Source organism: Manacus candei, unplaced genomic scaffold (genome assembly GCF_025592945.1).
Source record: "Manacus candei isolate 608988 ecotype Guabito, Panama unplaced genomic scaffold, ASM2559294v1 h1tg000013l, whole genome shotgun sequence".
Classification (NCBI taxonomy): Eukaryota; Metazoa; Chordata; class Aves; order Passeriformes; family Pipridae; genus Manacus; species Manacus candei.
The window spans coordinates 8,723,765-8,748,369 of record NW_026138061.1 but is presented as its reverse complement, the minus strand read 5'-3'; the positions used below and the strand labels follow the sequence as shown (position 1 = coordinate 8,748,369).

General features: G+C 37.3%; 1 protein-coding gene across 2 annotated transcripts in view; it reads right to left on the bottom strand.

Moving 5' to 3' along the window:
- Positions 1-24,605, bottom strand: part of KHDRBS3 (KH RNA binding domain containing, signal transduction associated 3) — a 99,421-nt gene that overhangs the window by 44,763 nt on the left and 30,053 nt on the right. For both annotated transcript variants that reach the window (XM_051778576.1, XM_051778577.1), the window contains exons 3-5: positions 16,372-16,488; positions 11,248-11,394; positions 4,882-5,021 (exon numbers count right to left, since the gene is read on the bottom strand). In XM_051778576.1, coding sequence (XP_051634536.1) covers positions 4,882-5,021; positions 11,248-11,394; positions 16,372-16,488 — 404 coding nt within the window. The remainder of the gene's footprint in view (positions 1-4,881; positions 5,022-11,247; positions 11,395-16,371; positions 16,489-24,605) is intronic.

The following is a 24,605-nucleotide window of genomic DNA, read 5'->3' as shown; positions in this document are numbered from 1 at the left end:
CAGCAACAACTGCTTTATCTTTCCATATAGCACTTTCTTCACTCTAAAATCATACTGATTTTTATTTCAAGTTTCACCTTTCACTGGATATTTAAGTTAGTAAAATTACTCCGATCATAAAATCACAGCTGGAGTCAGTTTGCAGCTTTCCTTCACTTCATTTCAGTCAAACAAAAATTTATGAAGATGCTTTTCAATATCTCCTCCCAGAAGTAGTAAATGGAAAAACAGCTTTAAAATAAAAATACTTGTAAAATTTAGAAGTTCCCTAACACTATATTATTCAATGAGGAAACACTTGGAATTCTTTAATTTTAGCATTCACAGTTCTATAACATCTGCAGGGATTTAGAGTGTTCAATAAACAAACTTGGTTACCAGATGTTGATACATTTTCTTCCTTTGAGCACAGTCAGCTACATTCAATGTTCCCTAAACAGCAAATATTTTTGTTTAGGTTTTATATCAGACATCTGAAAAGTAACAGACCTGTTATTTTGGTGATGACAATTTAAAATATTAAACACTGATACCTGGATACAACTCAGAACTTGTATTTCTGCCTTACTTTTTTTTTTAAATGAGTCACCATGGAAGCTTTATTTCATACTTCTATTTGAAAACATATATTTGTTTATGTTTCAATTTTGTGGAAGATGAGAGATCACAAAATTAAAACAAAACACAGTGAACAGGCCTTTGGCCTAGATCCTGAACTGGCTTTGTCAAATATTTCTTTTGTGCTACAGACCTTTTGCATTTCACTACTTACATATTATACGCCAAAAGGTTTTGTTCAAAAAAAGAAACTAGTTGATTCCAGACACATGGCAGGGGAACAGTTGGAATTTGTGAACACACCGCAGCAGTGATCCACATCAGCTCATCTTACTTCTAACATGTAAGACAAGTTCTAACTTACACCTCCTTTAAGTTATTTTTCCCCAGACCAAGTGACAGTCATTCAACCATCAGGATCCCAGCCATGCATATACTGAGATATGATTAGGAATAAATGGGAAAAGTAAAAAACCTCCACACTCTCATGAGAGCATAAACCAGAAATTCACCATTTCTTTAATGAAACTATTCCTAGATGTTTGCTTTAAGACAAATTACTTTCTTCTCCCCTCACCTCAGTGAAACCAAAATACCTGTTTTCAAATACAACTCCTCTCAATCTGTGGAGTGAACTCAGGCAGCTCTCCCTCATTGCGGTCTTTCAATACCGAAGGGGGGCTGCTTATAAGAAAGACTGAGATGTTTTATCAGGGTCCATAGTGATAGGACAAGGGACAATGGTTTTAAATTTAAAGAGGGTAGGTTTAGATTAGACAAATTTATGATGAGGATGGTGAGGCACTGGCACAGGTTGCCCACAGAAGTTTTGGATGCCCCATCCCTGCAAGTTTTCAAGGCCAGGCTGGAAGGGGCTTTGAGCAACCTGATCTAGTGGAAGGTGTCCCTGCCCATGACTGGGAGACTGAAATTAGATGATCCTTAAGGTCCCTTCTAATCTAAACCACTGTGTGATTCTAGCAGTGATTTCTAGGTGTAGAGTGACATGAATTGGTTCCCCATATGCCACCCCAATGTATCAAGGAACCTTTAGCCACATTCTTAGACTTACTATTATCATCCTCTAGAATTTCACTTTTCTAAGACATCTTGGGCGGAGTCACAATTGAGGGATCCTTAAGTCTTATTTTTGTTCTTAAAATACAAATGGGACTTTTCTGAAAGGAAATGCTACTTTTGTTGCAAAACGTTCTTAGAGGTGTACATTATCATGTATAGAATCAGAGAAGGGTTTGTGTTGGAATGGACCTTAAAGAGCATTTAGTTTCAACCCAATTGCCATGAGCAGAGACATCTTCCACTATGATAACATATGTCTATTTTGAGTCTTTACTTAATCAGAAGTCTCAAATTACATTTTGGTTGTGTTATTTATTTTGCACTGATTCAGGATGAGAATAAAAATGCATTAAAGAAGCACTGATTCTGAAAGAGTTACATTTCCTAGCTTCTCACCATAACAGCACCACATTAAACACCATGGATCCTCTAAGTTTGCTACCATAATAAATTAAAAAGCAGCCATTTAAAATAGTTGTCCCAAAAAGCAACAAAAATTTAAGAACATCGTCAGTTTATAATAAACACAAAGGAATGAAACCCAGACTTTCACTACTTTCCCCTCTTCATGTACAGAAGAAACAGGTATGCTAAAATAGGTTAAGTGCTCAGCATAAACACTACAGAAAACAGAAGTGTTTGATTACATCTGAATGTCATCTTTATCAGCACTAGGGACAAAAACTGTGGGGCAAGGCAGGGGAGAAGGAAGAAGATCCAAGATCAATTATGAGAAAAGAACATTGCTAAAGGCAAAGCTCATAAACACACACACAGCCCTTCTAGAACAAATTCAATTGACTCACATTCAAAACCTTACTTGGCTCTGGAGTCATAAGAATTTAGTCAAGAAAATCTGGAACAAGCCAGAGAAAGTATAAAGAGTTACCAAACCACAGTCATTAGGAAATAAATTATTTACCCCATACAGGAATACCCGTGCATAAGTTTAAATTTTTGTATGCAAGCAAAAACGTATTGTTTCCCACAAAATAAAATTTTGTCATGCAGCTAAAAACAGATTTGATAAGATGCATTATCTCCAGTTTCAACATGTCTGACAAGGAGGAAAAAAAGCATGGCTTAGTATTTTTTTAAGTGAAACTATTCAGGAGTAATAAAGGCTTAAAATGTGTGAACTTAAACACTCATATTGCATCCTCAACAGGATGTTTCACATATCAAGGTTGGTATCTTAGAACCATTCCCTGGATTACAAAGAAAGGTTAGGATCAAGGTTTTAGACTTCATTTTACTAGTTTTCTGAGGGCTTTGCTTCAGCCTCTCCTGGATATCTCAGAGATGTTTTCTATTGAAACTGTTCTATCCAACACTGAGACAAAGCCTTTAAAGCTTTGCTTCAACAAAAGTATTACTCACTGAAATCCATTTCTGTTAAAAAAGAATCAGAGCATTATAACTGAGTTTGAGATCTTCAGTTCAATGGCTGTAGAATCTGAGTAGCAACAGCACTGAATTTCATTTCAGGAATATGATAACAGCTTCAATTTTAGGGCAGAAAGTCTAGGAGTTTAAGACAAGCCTTGAAGCAAGGACAAGTCAAACAAACCTATATCCTTTCCCTTTTCTTTAGAACATATATGAGAAATGGCAATGACAAAACCACAACCTTTTACTGTCATATCCAAACCAAAGACTAATAACACTTAAATTTACCCTGAAGATAATTATTGTAGGTCAAATACGAGGCATACTGTGAACTATGTAACAGTATGTACCTCTTACTTAAAAATGCAGATTTGGAAAGATAATTTCCCAAAATCCAGAGGATAGAACTAGCCATGTTAGAAATGCAGTACTATAAGAAGTTATTTATATTTGCACATACTAAGTACTAAAAGGAAATTAGTTATCAAGCTTTAGCAATAAGATCAGACCAAACAATTTCGGTATCGCAGAAATAGCTGAAGGACATGAAAAATAAAACAAACTTGAAATAGTACTGCAAATGTATCTGTAGCAGAGCCATTACAGGCATCTACGGCCAAGTTACAAACAGTTAAGAGCTGAAATAAAATTTGCAAAAAAAAAAAAAATCTCCAAAAATCAAATGAGGTCTCTAATTTGAAAGTACTTTTGTACTTTTAGCTGATTACAGCGATAAAGAGGTGAAACTTGGTATGTAATTACCACTACTCAGAACATCAAAATCAAGAAAAGCAGAATATATACATTACACAGTATTACTTAATACAAGAACAAAAGTTTGTTGATTGAGAGAAATTTTTTCTCACAGGACATGACCTACAGCACATATAAATTCTTGGAATTTAGATTCACTCGGTAATGCATTTGCAATCATTATCAGGATACACGTAACTAGGCAGAACTGTATAAATGGAGTATTTCCTTAGTGCTGGTTCTTCTAACATGCTTTTATCATGAGGTAAAACACTTCAGAGTATTATATTTTAATTATTTTGGAAGCTGAAATGCGAGTTTCAAGTTGCAATAACAGAAACTGTAGCCACAACTGAAGAAAATAGTTTGTATAGGAAACAGTCACACTTAGCTGCTGCAACCACAAACTCTGTACTGTAACACAAACAGTTATGAACTTTATTTAGTTTTTGTTTTCACATTTCAGGACTCGAAGGAGTTGAAACTGTCATCTCAGTACTGCAAGGAAGAAAGGGGATGCTGGAGTAAGAGTAAAACATTTCCTGTGACAAAGAAAAACAAAGCAAAAGCAGCAGACTTGGCCTATTCCTGAATCAAACAAGCGCCACTTTTCACAAAAGTAAGTGCCACTCAGACTCCAGAGCACTTCTCTATCATTTCATCATGACTGTGAAAACTTAGTAATACAGTAAAAATGGAATACATATATTCTGTTAGAGATATTGTATGAAATTCATATGCCAATCAAGAGAGATTTACCGGTTTTTCAAAGCAGTGAACTCCACAGGGCCCAAAGACAGACCCCACATGCACCTAAGGAGTAACTCAAGGTTGCAAGTCAAGATGCTCACAGTAAGGTTGAACACCTTGGATGATGTACATTGCTTAACAAAGGCAGCATTCCAATGTCAAGACAAAACCCAAAACCACTGTTAATTTAGTCCATACTCATTAAACTATTCATAAAGTAAGGTTGTTTCCCTGATTTTTTTAAACTCTTCTTTTGGGAGTCCTTCCTGTATTTTACTGTTGTACTCTGGGGGAAATTGTGTTTCAAGGGAGAAGCCTAACATATGTACATACCAATGAAATTCCATTTACCTGGACAAAGCAGGAACTGGCACTCCTCTTGCTCGAATAGATGCTTTTCCACGAACGACTGGAACTTCTGCAGTTTCTGAACCACCATTTAAATACGTCAATTCTTGAAGCTGTGCCTGTCTGATTTCATCATTGTAGTCCTAAAACAGGGGGGAGAGAGTGAGAAAAAAACCAAACTGTTCACCCACCACTCCCAGCAAACACTGCTCCTGAAAGTTTCCTCTTAAAAAGTTGAACATCCCACTGAAAAAGTTTAACATGCACAATAAGATAGAAATATTACTCAGTCACAAAATTTAAAAATTCTACATTTTAACTGCCATTTTTGCTCAGGTATGTGTTTCTTTCCTTTTGTATATTATTTCTATATAGCTTTACCAATTAAAATGCTAATGTTAGAATGCTGCAGAGATAGGATGAAACAACAAAAAAAAATCAAGGTCTGATATTCTGAACTGAGATCCCGTTTGTAGTTCCAGCTGTAGAATGACTGTGTGTTAAGAGCAGGAAAAATCCCAGTGCCTGGCGATGCAAAGTAATAAAGAATAAGTACACTGTTGAGAGTAGCCCATGAAAATGAAGGAATAGATTAAATATCCACACCTTTAAAATCAGGAGTTAAAGAACAAACAAGGACATTCAGTCAATACACACATGCAACATTATCTACAAAAGAGCTCAAAAATTAAATTCTATAATATGCAACAGTAAAGAAGCTGAGGACATATATCTTATTTCTGTCTGCACAAAACCTCTATTCTAAAGGTCTAGCAAAAAGAAAGTTCAAGTTTTTATACATGGAATTAATGTGGTACTTGTCAAACACGCAGCTTTCAGGGACCTTGAGCCAACCTCCAAGACAAGCACATCCCACAGGAATAAAACAGATGCAGCACTGAACACTTGAGCTACACATTTTTCTATCATTTATCCTCTGCTTCAAGTGAGCCAAAAAAAAGTACCCATAAAGGTGAATCAAATAAATATCTTACTGAATGTACATACATATAAACTATCAAAATATTAATAGGTCCTCCCATAGGAATGGAGTGATACTTCTGATACAACAGCCCTTACCTTCTGCAAATCCTCCCATCTCAAGAAAGAAGGTTTGTTCTGATACTACCCATTTTTCAATTCAATTGCAAAACAAAGAATCTGCATCTAAATACAAATCTGAGTTTATTACATTTATTCACTACACAGGTACCAAAAGACTGTCAGGAAGTAATAATCCTGAATTGAAAGGAGATTAAAACTTCCATGAATTCAAATATCTCATTGAAACATTCTGCTTCTCCTAGATTTCTACAAACAAAAATAAGAAAGTTCTCCTTCCAATGTCATTGCTGAAGGTAGTTACTAGCGTTAAAAGTGGCACTTTAATAGCATTTTGTCCAAGTTGTCTTGAACAGCTTCTGAAATTTAACTTCAATTGCCCACCTGAGATTATCTCCTATTTAGCAGCAGAAATCAACTAGCAAATATGAAGAAAAAGGTCTCAAAGACTGAATTAACTGTTTCAAATGGCATAATTGAAGCTTTTGAGAAACCAATTCCATTATTAAACAGCTGGGACCCAATACCCAACCAAACCATTGAAGAGAGTAGATTAGAAACAGGAAGCTGAACACTCTTCTGGCCAACTAGTGTGCAGAAACCCATTTTATATTTGTTGCTGGATTAGAACTGTCTACAAATGCAAAATTCTATTTAATGCATGGAACAAAACTTTGATCTTGACAAAAAATGCCAAGGAACTGTACCACCAACATACAGGTACCCAAGTTCTGGCAGTCTGTATCAGAGATGCTCTTTATAACTTCTCCACAAAATGTCCTCTTCAGAATTGGACTCCTGGAAAAATACCTTTGATCGTTTTATATTAATTTCATTTAATTCCTTAGCAAAGATGTGCCTGGGTTGCCACTGTGCATGTTGGGTCCTTTTTCTGCTTTTCTCCCTGATGCTCTCATTTTCCTGCAGCACATTACTAGCACAGCAGCCTTAGGTCACAGACAAGGGCTCCACTGTGCAAAGCACAGAACAGAAAATATGGTCCTTATCACACATGCCAGAGGCAGCAGGAGGATATGGAGCGAAGGGGCAGTACAAGGAAGCCACGATAAGCAGCAATGTTAAACCATTAGACTCTGAAATGGATTCTTCAATTAAAAGTAACAGATGGTCAATTTATGAATACTCTCTGCTGGAAAACAGTACAACTCAAGTCAAATTAAGGAGGCAATCTTTCTCTCACCTAGAAGATGGACATGGAAACTCTTCAGACTGCACTCCTCCTCTGTACAGCTTCAGCAGTGGCAGCACTTGAATTTCAGTCTAATGTTGCTGCTGAATTTCAATTGAACAGATGTATTCTCATTTTATGAACACATTGCCATTCTGACTAAATACAGTCTTCCACAAATGTGGAGGGTGTATGAATGGCTACATCAAGACACATGTAAGAGATTTTCATCCCAGACAGAATTACTTACATGATCCAACTAAACAACATTCTTTTAAGTTTTATCTACAATTTTTATCCAGACAGATCAACACATTGGTAGCTGCTCTCCTTGGGATCACTAACTTAAGACCTTATTTTGATCTATCACTCAAACTATTAGCAAAGCCATTGTTTTTATATAATGTTAGGACAGATCCCTACAAAACCCTTTGCAGCTTTGCAAAACCCTCAAGTAGATCTTTACCCTGGCAGTGAGCAGTCAACTGTTACCAAGTTTCCAGCTACTTTTTTTTTTTCTTTACACCTTGCAGTTATTTGCCAGTTTGCTTAAGGAAAAGTCTGAGAGTTCCCAAAGGTCACCAAGCTCATCCAAATGCCATTAAATGATATTTCATCATCACATCACACAAACCCAATATGCAGAAGGTAAACAGACTACTGGAAAAACTTGTGATTTGTCATTGTAACTGCTAAATATTGTTCTCTCAAAGACATATCTTCTATACTTTGCTTTAAAGACAAGGAAAATAATTCTGGCAGCTAATGGAAAAAGAAAATTAGTGCTGCAGCTGTCAAAAGAAATGGCAACCACTACTCAAAAATTAAGCAATAGTCTAAAATGATAAAACAAACCACAAAATAGACTAAGGCAAGTTCTAATGCCCACAACTACAGTAATCATAGAATCACAAAATGGTTTGGGAAGGAGAGGACCTTAAAGGTCATCTAGTTCCAACCTCCTTGACATGGACAGGGACATCTTCCATTAGACCAGGTTGCTCAGGGTTCCATTCAACCTGGCCTTGAAATCATGGTATAATTCAGGAACCAGGGGGAGGTGAGGTTGAAAGCACCTGGCTTTTTGTCCTGACAGAAGTAATTCTGAGATAATTAATATCAAGTAGAACACTCACTAATATAATAGTCAAACAGGGTGCTGACCAGAGGGTATGGCCATAACAAAGGGATTGGCTAATTTAAAGGAAGACAAATAATATACTTGAAGTCAGAAGCCACAATTCTACCTGCAGAGGACTGGTGAGAGTCAAGGCAACATAAGTACAGCCAAAAAACTCCAGTGTTTTGGTTTGAGTTATGTCAATAGTTTAAAGGAAATTAAACCACTGCAGCTGCTTGAGGCTGAACTTCAATGCAAAGGTGCTTAACTATGCATCCAAAGATCCAGTAAGAGCAGCTGAAGCATTTTTGCTATAGTCATCTACCACAAGGATATTTTGTGTCCTGCATTCTAGCACCAAATGTGATTTTATCTTCAGGACTGATCTGTAAACAGAACAATAACCATATTCATGAAGTACGGCCGGCATTTAAAACTGTAGGAAGGCATAGTTAGCTTACATTGTAAGGAGAATACCAATTAGGATCATAATCATATGTACTCTTAGCAGGACTTGTCTGAACTAAACCAAATAATTTCTTAAGAAAACTACTACAGACCTCATAGAAAATAAAATCAAGTTGAATTCATCACTAAATCAGACAGTAGTTCTAGAAAGGAAAAAGTTGCTCCTTATTGCTTCCTTCAGTGGCTGCCGCAGGGGGGTCCAGGCAGAAGAGATTAAGGCATTTAGAGCCATTCTGATAAGATTACATTTGAAAAGCCAAAAGGAAATTAAGACAGTGTTGGCTTGATCCCATAGTTCAGAAAAGATTACACAGCATCAATTCAGCTCAGTACAATAAAGTGGCAATGATCAAAAATGGAGATGGAAAAGTGCACACCCAGCAAATGGAATTGCTCATTATCAGTCTGTAATTCTCCTGGCTTAGCACAGTAACAACCAGGTTTTGATAAGCTTACTTCATTTATGACAACATTAGGGAAGTCAAGCCCAATGAAGAAAAATAAGATCTCTGACGAAAGGGGGCAGGGGGATCAGACATATCCTTACTTCCAGCACATGCAAAAGCACTTATCAAACTGACCATATTTCCACCTAAAAAGAAAGTAGCCGTTTGCTCACTAGAATAACCAAGAACTTAAATCTCCCTTATTTCTTCACACCATTAAACCATGAATCATGTAAATACAGTAACCTTTGACACTAGCAACCTTTGACAGCCCAGCATTCCTACAAATACTCTGTCAAGTATCCCCTATCTAATCAGTTAGGATGTCTGAATAATAGTGTGCTTATTTACATCTTGTCATACACATCACAAAAAAAAGTGTTTGGAACCTGCAGACTAAGTTACAATGTGGTGCTTGATTCTTTATAAATGAGAACATAATGCCCAGGACATCTCTTTGGTTTTGGATTGTCTCAAGGTGCATCTACATTACTGTTATTTCTAACCAGGATGTATTCCTAATGAACCTCCTGATGATCATCACTTCTTTGGATCATGCCATGGCGTAGTATTGGGGCATATGAACTATCTTTCATACAGACAAAAACAGGCCAGAAGAAACACTCCAGGAGCCCACAAATCCAGTCACCTGGGGACTTAGTTTCATAGAATATCTTGAGTTGGAAGGGACCCACAGGGATCTCTAAGTTCAACTCCTGGCCTCGCACAGGACAACCCCAAGAATCGCACCACGTGCCTGAGAGCAATTGTCCAAATGCTCCTTGAACCGTCAGGCTTGGTGCTGTGATCACTTCTCTGGGAAGCCTATTCCAGTGCCTAAACATTCGGTGTGGTTACATGGATCTAAACTAGGTTAGGTACAAACTACCATCCTCAAAATGCACACAGGAGCACTGTTGGGTCATCAGCACCAACTGCTCCACCCTAGAATACAGCTATCACTTCTATCCAACAGGCTGCAGTGGCTGTACAACAGACATCCCCAACAGTATCCAATACACGTGCACTGATTCCACGCAAACATTTATATACTGATATATGCCTTAGTAAAGTTTCCTTAGCCAGGTCTCCCACACTTCCAAGATGTGACACAAATCAAGACACTTGGATAACATTTCCAGCAGTAAAAATAAACAAAAGCTGATGTACCTTGAGAAAGCTTTGCTTTCTATATTCATTCCTTTAATCACCAATAAAGACTGAAGAATGTGCACTGAAGAGCTAATAGTTAGGAACTTCACAGAGTAACATCACCTCAAGTGTCCCAGCTTCCTAAGACTGGTTGGATTGATCCAAGCAGTTTAATACTGCAAAGCAGTGAAGCTGATCCTTACATGAGAAGCAAGTAAAGTTGTCTTCTGCAGAAAGACGCTAGAAACCCATTACCCAGATATATCCCAAACCTGGAGTACAAACTTGTACTGGAAATTGGATCTCATTTTGTACATCCATACATGGTAAGCTGAAGTATACACCAGAAGACAAGTATAACTCCAATATCACTAGCTTTGTAATAAAAATAAAGATACAAGATAAAATTGTATTGATTCTCATCACTGAACACTAAACCAGGATCACGAGTGAGAAGCACTACAACTTCAAATTCATTCACTCTTAGTGTAATAGAACCCTATGCTGACGCTTCCCATGTGCCAAGAACATAGAAAAGCCTCACATTTTGCATGTTCTCACAATTATTTTTAGATTTAGATATTTTGCACATGACCAGTTAAGCAAGAATGAGTTGCTTTCTTACTACAGGTCATATCATGAGATGAGTGTGTGGACACTCATGTTACAGATTCACCCTTTAACTGTCTATATCAAAATGAAAACTATTTGTAAACATCACCATTTCTTTCGTAAATGAGGGAAATTAAGTAACATGACCTGACCAATACTGTGCACTGTTCATAGAATGGTTTGGGTTGGAAGGGACCTTGAGATTAACTAGTTCCAACCCCCCCACCACCTCACCCCACTAGACCAGCTTGCTCAGTTTTAGAGATAACATTTCTCACTCAAGACTACCAGAATTCTCATAAAAAAAATAAAATACTAACAGGAATGAGGAACTTCTTGATTTCTTCCAGTGCATGTCCCATTCTGGCATATGCTTCAGCAGGGGGAGCAAATACTTCAATTAAAACATGCAGGTCATCATTTAGGTGGAAATACTTTGCCTCTCCACTTTTTCTCAACTCCTCCTCCTAGAAGATAAGAAAAAAGGTTGGTTTTATACCTTCTTGTTTTAAAACATAGCAATGCAAGTATTAAAACTGTTCAGAGGAATTTGCAGACACTATTCACCATGTTCAGATGTCTACAAATAAAAAAGTAACATGAAATAAGACTCAACTTCTGTTCACATAAAGAAACTGTATCACAAGGGAGAATGCTCTCAGGTGTTTTCTCAAGTGCACCAGTTTCACATAGAAGACAATGAAAAACATAAGTCAACTTGAAGCCTCTTTTCTTAAAAGTAGAGTCTCCAGAAAAAGGTTTGACCTGATATTCCATAAGAGCAAGATTCTTTTACCAAAATTATTTCAATCTTGGTATTACTACACTGCTCTGATACTTATTTTCTGTTCTCACTGAAATTTCTATCCCATGAGAGCACAGAACTGTGCTACTTGGATATAAAACTAAAAGCATATGAGACAAGGGAAGAGGACATTAGCAAGAAGAGTTCACTGGCTATTTCAGAAGAGAGCTTATTTCTTTTATCCTGTTTCACCCAACCCACTTCAGTGACTGAGAAGCTCTGAGTTCAATGTAGGGGAGCAGAGCTCAGTTCTCAAATACAAATGCAAAATGCTCACAGACCGAAAGGACATAATTAGCTAGTCTCTGATGGGCTGCCCCTGTGTATCTGATAAGTCCAAGAGATAAAACCACCATTAGAAATAATTTCATTGCTTTACCAGATAGCATTACATCAAATACTTACCAGTTCCACTGTCTAAAAAACTGAAGCTCCCCTACAGCTCACTGTCTTTAGCAAGCACTAGGTAAGCACTTCACCCTTTAGATTGCTAATATTATAGCTGCAGCAATAGTTGAAATCTCTTCCCCTGCACACCCCTTAATTATGGGTTGAGGTTTACATGTGATTTCATTTCTGCTTCTCATAAACAATGTTCCTGTCATCATGATTCATCTTTAACTATGAGGATATTTAAAAAAAGTCTAGTTTGCTGTTAAAGCACCCACAGCAAGAATATTAAGAGGTCACTGCAGGATTAGACTATCAGCAAAACCATTATTTTGTCAATACAAGTAACAGATCTTAAAAACAGGAAATAACCTAATATAAACATCACAGCTCACATATTTAGTTTCAATGGGAACTGTTTCTCACTTAAATAATTTAAGCACAGTTACTCAAAACATGAGGCATTTCTAGCACTGGAAGCTAGATGTTTTCATCAGTTGAGTTCCCTACATACTTTTTTTTTGGCATAGACCTGCATCAAGCCTTCCCTGTTCCTTTTTCCTAAAGGCAAAAAAAACCCCCAAAAAAATTACTGTGCAGTTTGTGCAGAAAACAGTGCTAAGAAACTTCCCTTCTGTGCTTATCAATCAACTTGCCCGATAACAGCAATAAGCAATAGAAAAGTTACAATTTCCTGTGGTAACAAAAACATTTAAGTCAGCAACTTTGACAGAACATAAGAAATTTCAATGCAGGTTTTTCTGAAATCATGCCCATAAGCAAACTTTTAAAGTAATTTTATCCTTTTTTTGCAAAGTTCACTTTGATTAATGTATTTTTTTTTTAGTTCTGTAGCATAACTTGGTAACACTTCCATTACTTCCTCAATTACTTGCAAGGCCAGAGGTTGGACTTTGATGATCCATGTACCTTCTAACTCAGGATATCCTCTGATTCTATGAGCACACTACTCTCCACAGCTCTTAACAGCACACAAATGAGAGTGAGCTCACTCACCGGCTTACATTTCCTAACCTTGAGGACACATTAAGTACTTCAGGGTTTTTTTTTTATTTCCCATGATGGCCAACAAAAAAGCCACAACTTGTTCCCACTCCAGTATCCTCCTCTGACAGCATTTTTAGCTCCCACAAAATCCTCTGCCTGCCATCACTTGGCAGTACCTGCATTGGCTTGGTTTGCCCACTGCCTGTGGATGCTGCTTGGCTGGCCAAGACAGGTATTATTTTAATTCTACTGCCATGGGCATTTGAGAGCTGCTGAAAGGATGAAAGAACCAGATATGGAACAAGGGAGATAAAAGACAACAAGATCACCACTTCCCTTTTTAAAATCTGTTCTTTAAATCTCCATTTTCTTGCACCAAATTTATCACACCAAAGAGCTCAACCTGATTTAACTTCAAGTTTCAGTACAGACACATCTCTGCAGTATTGCACTCTAGGAGTCCTATGAGAAAGCTTACCCCACAGCAATCTTACCCTATTTGTTTTGTACCTTGTGCTCCTGTATTTCTTGGTATATCTTCATGGTCCAGAACAAAGCAGAGTACTAGCACTATTTTACTGTACCTACAGACTCTCTTGCTTTTCACTCTCCTTGACAAGCCATCAAGAACCAGAAGTTGAGTAGCAGCATTTATCAAAGTATGCTCATAGTACTGTCCTTTATCTTCACTAGACTGTCTTTGACTTAGGTTTTAAATTTCTATAGGTACTGCCTGATATCTATTTTTAATGTTACCTTAAACATGGTTTCTGTCAGATTTTATAAACCATTCAGAATACACAAGTTGTTGAAAGGCCTACACCAGTCTCAAACTATTGGTAACACTTGAATAACCAATTGGGGTGGAGAGTTTAAGTTATTCCTGCAGAGTTACAACATAAAAGCAATCTTATAAGGGAATAAAGAAATTCAGAAGTGAGTCAGACTTTTTCACTCTCCTATAGGCATATGAATGCCTGTGGTGCCAAAGAGAAGGTGTCTCAGCACTGACTAAAGAAAAGCTAATGAAGAACTGCCAGCATAGAAGAGAAGAATTACTGAATTCAGACACTGTATATCACAAATAGATACGTGAGATGGTCCTCAGATTGGCTTATCTCTATCTATTTTTCTGGTTTACCTATTTTTTTCCTAGACAACTTGCAAAAGGTAGTGATCTTTGCTACATTGTATCAACCTTTCACATAAATTTTCTTTCTTCCATAAGCCTTTGAGGTTCTTTTACAATTTAAAAAACCTTACAAAGGTAGCATTCAGAAATTTAGCTTAGAGAAGTCTATGAAGCTCACTGCCACCTTCCCTCAGGAAAGAGGTAATAATCACTAGTCATCTAAAACTGGTCACGTAGCAGTTATAATAGTACATGTTCGGAAATTTATAAAGATGTGACTCAGTGTCCTTATTAGCCACTTAATTTGAAAAAAAAAATTACTTAAGCAGTTTTAACTGGCATCACAATCACGAGAAAGTAAAAAATTTGGACAATTTCTTCATTACCAAAGGATACAAGAGAAGCTCAAATGATAGAAACATTTAAGACTCTTCTCCAGGATTCTGAGGTCCAAGTTAGGATCTGAACTTTTCAATTTGAGCTTCTGCTTTTATTCAAAAGAAACTTTTTTATGTTGCAGAACCATTAAAAAACACTCAGAGGCTTTTCTACTCCACATGACATCGCATTTTGGTATAGAAACACGTAATGCAGCAACAGAACGTCAGTTTGACACAGTCCACAAGGAGTGAGAAAGTTTACAAAGTGTCACTTAAACCAGAATCTGAATACTTAGTTTGTCATCCTTAGAGCAAGTTTAGTTTACATCTTTCTCTGGCTGAACTGAAAGGGTGGTTAAGCATTGGAACAGGCTGCCCAAGGAAGTGGTAGAGTACCATCCCTGGAAGTGTTCAAGAAATGACTGGAGATGGATGGCACTTGCTGCTATGGTTTAGTTGGCAAGGTGGTGTTCAGTCAAAGGTTGGACTTGATCCTAGAGGTCTTTTCCAACCTTTGTAGGAGATTCCATGAACTGTCTAATTTCCTCCTAAAGGTAGTAGCAATATAGTTTTCAATAACTAATTGTGAAACACTTGAAGTTGCATTAGCTGTATCCCTAGATTTTCTAGCCTTTATTGTAGAAGAATGTATTTATATACACACACTATATTTAGCTCATTTATATTTAATAAAAATATTTAAGAAGTAATTAAAAGGAAGAGATAGCCCAAGTTTTACAGAACAGAGTAATTTATGGACTCTGATTAACTTCTTGATAAATACTCTATAGATCACATAACATTTACATTTTGCTGATGGAGAAATGTGCTAAAAATTATATAGTTTAAGCAATTCAGTAGCCAGCCCTCTAAGTCCCTCTCTACATGAATGTCATTATCAGTCTTCATATCACACAGTATTTTTAAGTTTCAAATTACATAACCACATAGGTATTTCACTCGAAGCCTATAAAACATGATATGCTGGAGGCAAGAAATACGTTCAGTGTTTTTATTGCTATCATCAGGGATGTTCCAATTAAACAATGCAGCTTACTAGACATGTGACATCTCCTTACTGATGGACACTCACCTGCTACAAATTTAGCCAGAGATTTAAGTAAAGAGTGAAAGCTATTACTACAAACACCTATAAGCTGAAGATTTCTGTTCTGCTGTTTACTTTGGCTCCACTACAACCAAATAGAATATTCCCACAGAAACAGTTGCAAGTTGTCAGCTGCTTAAAATGCATAAGTCATCTCCAGAGCTGTGAATTTTTCCAGTTGTATTTTAGCTGCTTTCATCAGTTATTTTATTTTTGTTTAGAAATGCTATTAAATGTTACTAAATTTAAAGGTTAAGTGTTATTTTATCTGAAAATGTTTGTTAAAAATCTGTTTAGAAGCCAGGTTCCCTCCAAAGTGAGAACACTGCCATGTTCACTTGGGCATTGCTCATTATCAGTTGTATGAGACCAATGCAGAACATGCCACAGGGAAAGCCCCACTTATATCCTCAAAGCCCACAGTTTGGGGGGCCTAAATACAACTCATGGTAGCTTTAAAATACTCAGTGAGAACAGACTCCTCAGAAAACAGGTTTCATCTACATATAAACAATACTAGGATCTCCCATACTTTTCATTTGTTCCAATTTTTGTTACAGGGTTTGTTCCTCTCCTCAAAAATTTAAGCTACAAAATTCCACTGATGTACTGAGCTCTTACCTTTGTCTTGTCCCTCATAGAACCTTTTCCCAAAATAGACATTTTTGTCAGCGTTTCTTCCTGTAAACGCTTTAGAGAATTACCACGGGGGCCCAAAAGTTTTCCCACAAAGTTGAACTGTAAGAAAGCAAAAACATTAAGCTCATTAGATTTTTAATCATAAATTAATATGCAAAATGGAATACTGTGCTAAAACAACAGGTGCAAACAACAATTAGATGATAAATCAAGACATTAAAGTACAATCATGTAGTACAGTTAAAGGAATGTCAGTGGCTCCATCAGAGAAACACAGAAGCACCTGAACTCAAAGATAACCTGGTGTCTACTACAGACTGCCAGATCAGGGGAACCTGTTGGCAAAGCCTTTCTCCTCCAGGTAGAGGAGGCATTGCACCTACAGGCTCTTGTCCTGCTGGGAGACTTCAACCACCCTGACACCTGCTGGGAAAGCAGCATGATGACCTGTAGGCAATCCAGGAGACTCCTGGAATGGATGGGAGATAACCTCCTAACTTGAGTAAGTAGACAGCCCTACCAGAGGAGATGTGATACTGGATCTGATGGTCACCAGTGTGAGTGAGATACCTGGGGACACCAAAACTGGAGGCAGCCCAGGCTGCAGGAATCATGCATTGGTGGGATTTGCAGTCCTGTAGGACATGGATCATGTAAGGAATAAAGATGGGCCCCTGAACTTTAGGAAAGCATCTTCCAGTTCTCCAGGGAGCTAGTCACTGGGATCCCCTGGGAGATCACCCTTGAGGACAAGGGAGTGGAACAGAGCTGGCAGATTCTTAAGAAAGACTTGCAGAGAATGCAAGAGCCAGCAATTCCCAGGAGCAAAAAATTGGGCATGGAAGGCAAGAGACCACCACAGCTCAGTAGGGACCTGCTGGTCAAACTAAAGGCCAAGAAGCAAATGCATAGACAGTGGAAACCAGGACAGGGTACCTGGGAAGAGTGTAGAGAAGTCTAGTTTTGTAGGGGTGGGGTGAGAAAGGCCAAGGCTAAGCTGAAACTGAACCCGGCAAGGAACACAAAGTAACGGAAAAGGCTTGTACAGGTATGTTAATCAGAAAAGGAAGGTCAAAGAAGGTGTTACCCCATGACAAACAATGATAGAAAAGTGGTAACAACGGATTAGAAGGCTGAGTTCTCAAACTGATGTGACACAATCATATCAAAAAGACATCACTATACTTGTACCTACAACTAAAGAGCAAACAGGCTTAAGCTTTGTGGCCTCAAATTTATGAAACAGTTTGTAAGTTCTTTAGTTGTCCCTCTAAGAGCCAGTATGGACTACTTTGACCTGCCTATTCATCTAGAGTAATTTGAAAAGACTTGATAAGACTTTCAGGCAGTAGCAGCCCAAAATCCTTAATTGCTACTCTGAAGTGCTGATGGAAAAAAGGCCCAGCTGCATTCACCCTACGATGCAGAAAGTCTACAGCTCCGATTCATTTCCTTCAGCTTCAGACAAAAAAAGGAAAGCAAGCATTAAAAGTCAACTAAATATGACAAAACTTTATTCCTCTTAGCAGTTTCATGTTCAATTCCCAATGGGGATATGAGGTAGGAACAAGATACAATTGAGCAAATGGGTTATGCATGATTATAGTCCACAGAACCTACTAAATTTAAGGCTTTGCATGAATTAGTCTTCTGAAATTATCAGGCAACAAAGAAATTCTCAGGCAATTTCCTTAGTTTCCTTTTTTATTAGATATATTCCCTTTTTTTTCCATATAGCTCTTAAGATACAGTCAAGGAAAATATTCATCAGAAAGATTGCCCAGGACAAAAGTAGAAATCTCCACTGCTGAGGATATTGAGGACTCAGGGTCAGTGATGATGTGCTGTGTAATCTAATTTACAATCATTATTTCAACAGAAGGTTGGTCCAGATGTTTTCTAGACATCCCTTCCAACTTGGACTTCTGATTTTATTATTTCTGAAGGTATAAAACTAAGGAAAGTAAATGAATTTAAACTATTTGTAACAAGTCTGAACTTCCAGAAGTCAATAAGTCCTTGGCAATTCCTTAAATTAAAGGAACCTCAGTTAAGCTCAAATGAAAGCTTTTAAGTAGTGGAACACCACCTCAGTTTTTCAAGCATTACTTAGGATCACTTATGTTTACTTTAAAATATCCTTATAAGTTATTGAGAAGAAAAATAAACACTTTTTATTCCAGTTGTATTAGTTCTTTTAAAGCCAAATAGTTTAATGTTGCAGAAATCTAAAACCTGACCCATGGAAATCTAAAACTTTAATACCTCCAAAAGTTGTCAACTTATCAAAACCATGAAATCTCTAGAGCCAAGGCCAGACATAACAGCAGCTATACAAAGAGCTGCACAGATGACATGTCCTAGACATTTAATGAACATAAAAATGCATTCTGAGATCCACAGAACTATTCTTTCCTGTGCACCAGGGCTTCAAATATTGGATTTGACAAGTCTGAAGCATAAGAAACTTGTGTTGTAAGTCTGAAATTCTGCTGATTTGAAAGCACAGTACCTCCAGGTGCAGCTTAAAAACACAAACATTAAAGGTTAGTAAAAAATGGCTTACAACACAGTCAAAGTATTTTTATTCCCACAAAGCTAAAAAGCTATGGAACATTTCAGTTGATTATTCTGTAAATAAAACTCATTTATGATATTGAAAGAATCCTTTCAGAAGAAAACAGATTATTTACTTTGGACAGGTACTGCATTTTGTTAAAACTATTGGTTTATCTCCCTTTTACATCAAATTGGAAACATCAAAGATTTACTTCGAAATATTTCATAGATATAGAAACAAAAACTATCAGTCACTAAGTTACTAGCATTATTTATACACTGCTTTATCCCCAGCAATCAAGGAGTAGAAGGACTCAAACCTAAACGTACAAAACCACCACTCGGTAAGACAAATTTTAATTTCAAAACTAGCAAATCCAGCCTGTCTGCTGGTGAAACAGAAGCAAATAAACCTGGCAGATGTACAAGTTTCATGGCTGCTTCCCATGCTCCACATTTAGAGTTTATTTGTCCCAAGAGCACAAGAAAAAACAAACAAATTCAAGTCTAGTATTCAACTCTGCCTTATAAACTATCTCTGAATTAGATGCACTGGATAGTAACAAGACATCTGAGCAGCTCTGTTCAAGTCAGATCAGTCACAATCACTAACTCTGGCTCAGAATGAGACATGACAGACTCCCTTCTTTACTCACCCACCTCAAGTACAGCACAATCATCTTCAGACTGCTGTAAATACCCCAAATTGCCCTTGAGTTCACTAGCATCAGCTTAACAGTGTATTGAAGCAGTCCAACCATGAATGTTACTCTACACTGGATCACCTGTGTTAAATCAAGGATTGTCTCTGCATTAACACAGGTTCTAATGTATTAGGTATCAGAATATTATGGATGATGGCATATAAAACAGAAGATAAAGTCCCCAAATTAAAGCTGCTTCTAGACCAGGTCTAAAGGATATGGCAAAAATAGTATCTCAAACAAAATTACAGCAAAGCTTCAGGCATCTTTGCAAAAACAGTATCAAGATGCAGATTAACAGACCTGGAAGGAGACAAGTGGATAAAATGGTGAAAATTACCACCTCAGCTAAACTTCAAGCCAAACACTACTCCACTATTGGTAAATGGTACCCTCTGTACCATTACATCATTACAAAATGTCACCAGATATATATTAGTTTGAGCAAAATGATGCAAGATTTAAGGGATGTTCCTATTCCTAAAATCTGTCATTACTGAAAGCACATCTACCTGTCTCTACACCTCTGGTTTACTTTGTGGGTAAAGATACACCATGCAGTGCAACAGCTCCTTCTCAAACTCCTGAGACATGGGGTTTGACATCTCTTGACCGTGGTGTCCATTAGCCCACAAGTACTTGTTAATTATAGCAAAAGCATGTATTTTTTTTCCCTTTTACAGATTACCTTAAAGTGTTGTATAACTAAGAAAATCTCCAATTTAGAATATATTTTTAATAGAAAAGACCTTTTCCAATAGAAACAGGAAAAAAATTGATAATAAGGTTTTTGCTTGAAAAATTATGTCCTTCCTTAGATATTCGTAAATCCTCATTTTAATAGGCATTTTTGCAGATATTGTACAGTGAGATTATGGACATCACTGCTTAGTACACAATTCTTCAGAATCACCAAATCAAAACATGACTTGAACAGTTATCTAGAGATTTGTTTCCTTGCTACATCACTGCTTGAAACTACTCCCCAAAAACACTTCTGGACTAATAAGTGATATCTCACATACAAGGGAGATATTCTCTTCACAAACACTTGATCTACTATTTCAGAAAAAAAAAAAAAAAAGAATTAATACCACTGCTACAGCATTTAAAAATGTATATATTACAGAAAAGGGGATATAATGGAAGAAGTAATCCTTGTTTATCCCCACCAAGGCAAGTCTGCTGAGAATGGTTCATCCAGCTTAAAATACTTAGTGAAAGTATAAATGCTTGACCAAATGCTTCCCTGTAAAGCTCTGAGCACTCCATTGTCATTAAAGCCATAGAAAGCTTTCTTGACATATTAGTTTTCTGCAATGGTTCCTCTGTGACAAGGTCACTAGAAAAAAAAAAGTTAATTTAAGATTCAGAGGGCTTTCCCTTACAATGACCTGAACCAAGGAAAACTTCAAGGTTTTTCCCATTCATGTAAAAAAGATAAGGTTTCTGTAGAAAGGTACATATTCCCAGCATCTACATCATATCACAAGCTCTTCTCCTTCACGTAACATAGCAATAGGTCTTTAAACATTTATTCACAACAGAAAGCTTGATGAATTACTATAAAGTTGCTCAAAAGCTATCCCTGGTATTACAGTTGATGCTTGTCCCTCCACATCACTTCTGGTTATGCAACCACATTTTCTCATCCCTACTAAGAAATCCTTAGAACTAATCTATTACAAAAAATTGCTTTCTAACTAGTCATGTGATTAAACTATTAATCTCTCCATGACTTTATGTAACAATTGCATATATATTGTATATGACAATGACATTTTAAAACAGATATTTTCATTTTAAAAGTTGAGCTAAAAGGTTTAAATAGATACCAGTTCCACAACTCAGTAACTTTTGAGAAAATATATTTAAAGTATCACTTCAGGGAACAACACGGACCATTTCTTCCTGACTTCTGAGATTTACCCAGTATTTAAGTGTAGATCTGAGAGCAACTTTTAAAATGGTAACCTGTCAAAATGGAAGTAATTGTTCCCATAGTTTTGATCCATCTCATGGAAAACCACCATCATTCCATTTATCATCCACAGAAGCTATTTTTTCCTCCTAATTCAGAACACCCATGTTCAGAAAACCGTCAAAGCAAAGTCAGATTTCTGACAGTAAACTACTTCATAATAAGTATTCATTAAATGTGTGGGAAGGGGGTAACACCCTCTTGCCTCACTTGTACATACTGAAGCTTTGAAACATCTTTCACGCATTCTGGCATTTCACAGCAGTGCTAGGATAGATCCAGAGAGTCCCTTCACTAAGACAACCACATCATGACCTTCCTTGAGTGGCCACCTCACCTATTCTACCTTAAAGTCCGTGTGAGTTTGAAGATTATTTTCAAGCATGAAATGCAACAGAAATACAGGTTTAAAGGTCACATTTTTACACAAGACCTAAAGTCATTTAAGGTATTCAGCTGATCAAACAGCAAGGTAAGTCACCCTGACCTCAGTGTCCTAAACTGACAAGATCTCATTCCACTAACTGTAGTTTAGACATTCAGCATCCACATGGACCCATATCTATACGTAACTAGATTTAGAGCTGAATCCTACCTCAAGAAGTTGGCCTTTTTCCTATAAGGTTGCATAAAAGCCCTTACCTCTCTAATCCTTGCTTGTAGTACATGTCCCAGTTACAACAGGACTTCAGACAGCATTACCAAAGCTTATTCAAGCCTCACCTAAATACCTGAGATTAATTTCCCCATCACAGCAATTCAGACCTCTTAGAGAAATCTGTAGAGCTGGACTAAACTGAAAAATCATAAGACTGTGTATAATCAGACTTTGAAAAGATGTGTCTGGACCTGCAATCTATATAAGAGTTTCTACAACATTGTCTTACCAAGACTATTTTGTCACCATATGAAGACATTAATTCAGGTTCTTTTTTTAATGTGTACCAGAGTCTAAAGAACACAAAGAAATTTATCCAAATGCACAGTCAGCCACAAGGAGAAAGTGAACATAACTCTTAGGACTAACCATCTTAACCTGAATGTTGTCTGTGCTATGAAATAATTTATCTTGGTTATTCTATCATCTTCTATCAAGGTCCAGAAATGAAAAAAAAAAAAAAATTAAATTAAACCAACTAGCTCTATAACAAGATATTAGGCCTGTTAACACTGCAAAGGGTTGAGCAAGACAAAAGTTCCCTGTTAAAGGATATAATTATATAGTACCTGAGAAGGAATCAAGAGCTGTAGGTAGGAGGCCAGTTAAGTACAGAGACATTCAACTATTTGTGCACTAAGCAGAAGACCAGAAACTCATTAGGTTTTTTTCAGGGTGAGCAAAGATGTCCAAAAAAGTGCAATATGCACTTTTGAATGTGAGGTCTACCAGATTCCTCAACAGAAATCCTGCTGCTCTGCACTTCAGCTGAATAACTTTCTGCTGCAGTTAACCTGTCATCTCCCAGGGCTGTCAGAGGTAATTGCACAGGACCCAGCCATGATCTCATGAGAATGTATCTGACAGGACAGGTAATGTGAGCAAGCATTGCCATGCCAGGCTGATCAGATCAGAGCCTCGGCTCCCTGACCTATGTTAAGGTCGTTATGATTTATTCAAGGAGTCACAGTTAGGAAAAAGTTTTAAAGAGGGAAAGGGCAATGAAATATGTCAGGTCTAGCATACTGTTTTAATGGGGGCAGGGCACTGATGGGCTGTTTTGGTCCACAGACCTTATTATAATAAGAAATTAAGACAGGATTAATGAAATGTCAATATACCTAAACATCAGAGGCATCTTTCCTTCCCAGAGCCATCATTAGGAAATATAAATAAAGGAATAGTTTCTGCTGGTAAAATCACTGTGGCAGTTTGAGCCACATTAGAAATCCAAAATCCAATTTTCAGGCTTCCCCTGCCCCTTTCCATAATTTATCTCAACACCGAAGAGAAAACTTTCAGGTAAGAGGCTTCTATAGGGGGAAATATATCCTGCTCTCAGGGGGGCCAATCTCAACCCATGACAATCACTTATTTGTTGTTAGTTTCGTTTTCAGATATTTAACCCTGTTAAGGACTGAACAATTTTAATAATTTGGGGTTCTTTTGATGCAGTTTAAAAGCAGTATCATTTAGTTAGGGAAGGACTTTTCTATTAATGGAGTCAAAACAAACTTAGTTTTTCTCACCACTTTCTGGATACCCAAATTAGTCAGATTAAACCCAAACTGGTAACCAAATGCTTGTTTGACAGATTAATCAATTATTATAATGATTTGGTCAGCTTTGACCAGCAGATTCTCAGGTCACTAACATCATAAAGAGTACTTCTGAAAAAATGGAAGTATCTTTGGTCAGGATCTTGCACAATAGGTAACAGCATTAGTATGGACTGCAGGCAAACACACCAGTTTGCTAGAACTCTAAATTCTATATAAACATGCAAAACATCTTTTCACGCAAGTTTCATCCATATTTAAGTCTTAAATTTCATTCTTCTGAAGCATTTGTCAGCAATACTGACCACTAGGAAAGAAAACTGCTCAAAAATTAGAAACATCTTCTAACTATTTTTCTCAGGAACTATCCCTTGGTACGTTCTACCAACAACACATTCATACCAATACCAACACCTATCATATGCAAAATGGTCTAGAAAATGGCACACATGCACAGAGAACAGCAGCACAGAGGCATAAGACATTTATGTCAAAGACCATTTCAGGTTTTCATGAGCACCCCAATACTTTCTGGTAAGTTCCACAGAAGAGAATGACAGAAAGGTATAGGATGGAAGGGATCTTAAGGATCATCCAGTACCAACCTCCTTGCCATGGGCAGGGACACCTTCTACTAGACCAGGTTGCTCAAAGTGCCACCCAACCTGGACTTGAACACTTCCAGGGATGGAACAGCCATAACTTCTCTGGGTAACCTGTGCCAGATGTCTCTCTGCTCTCATAGTGAAGAATTT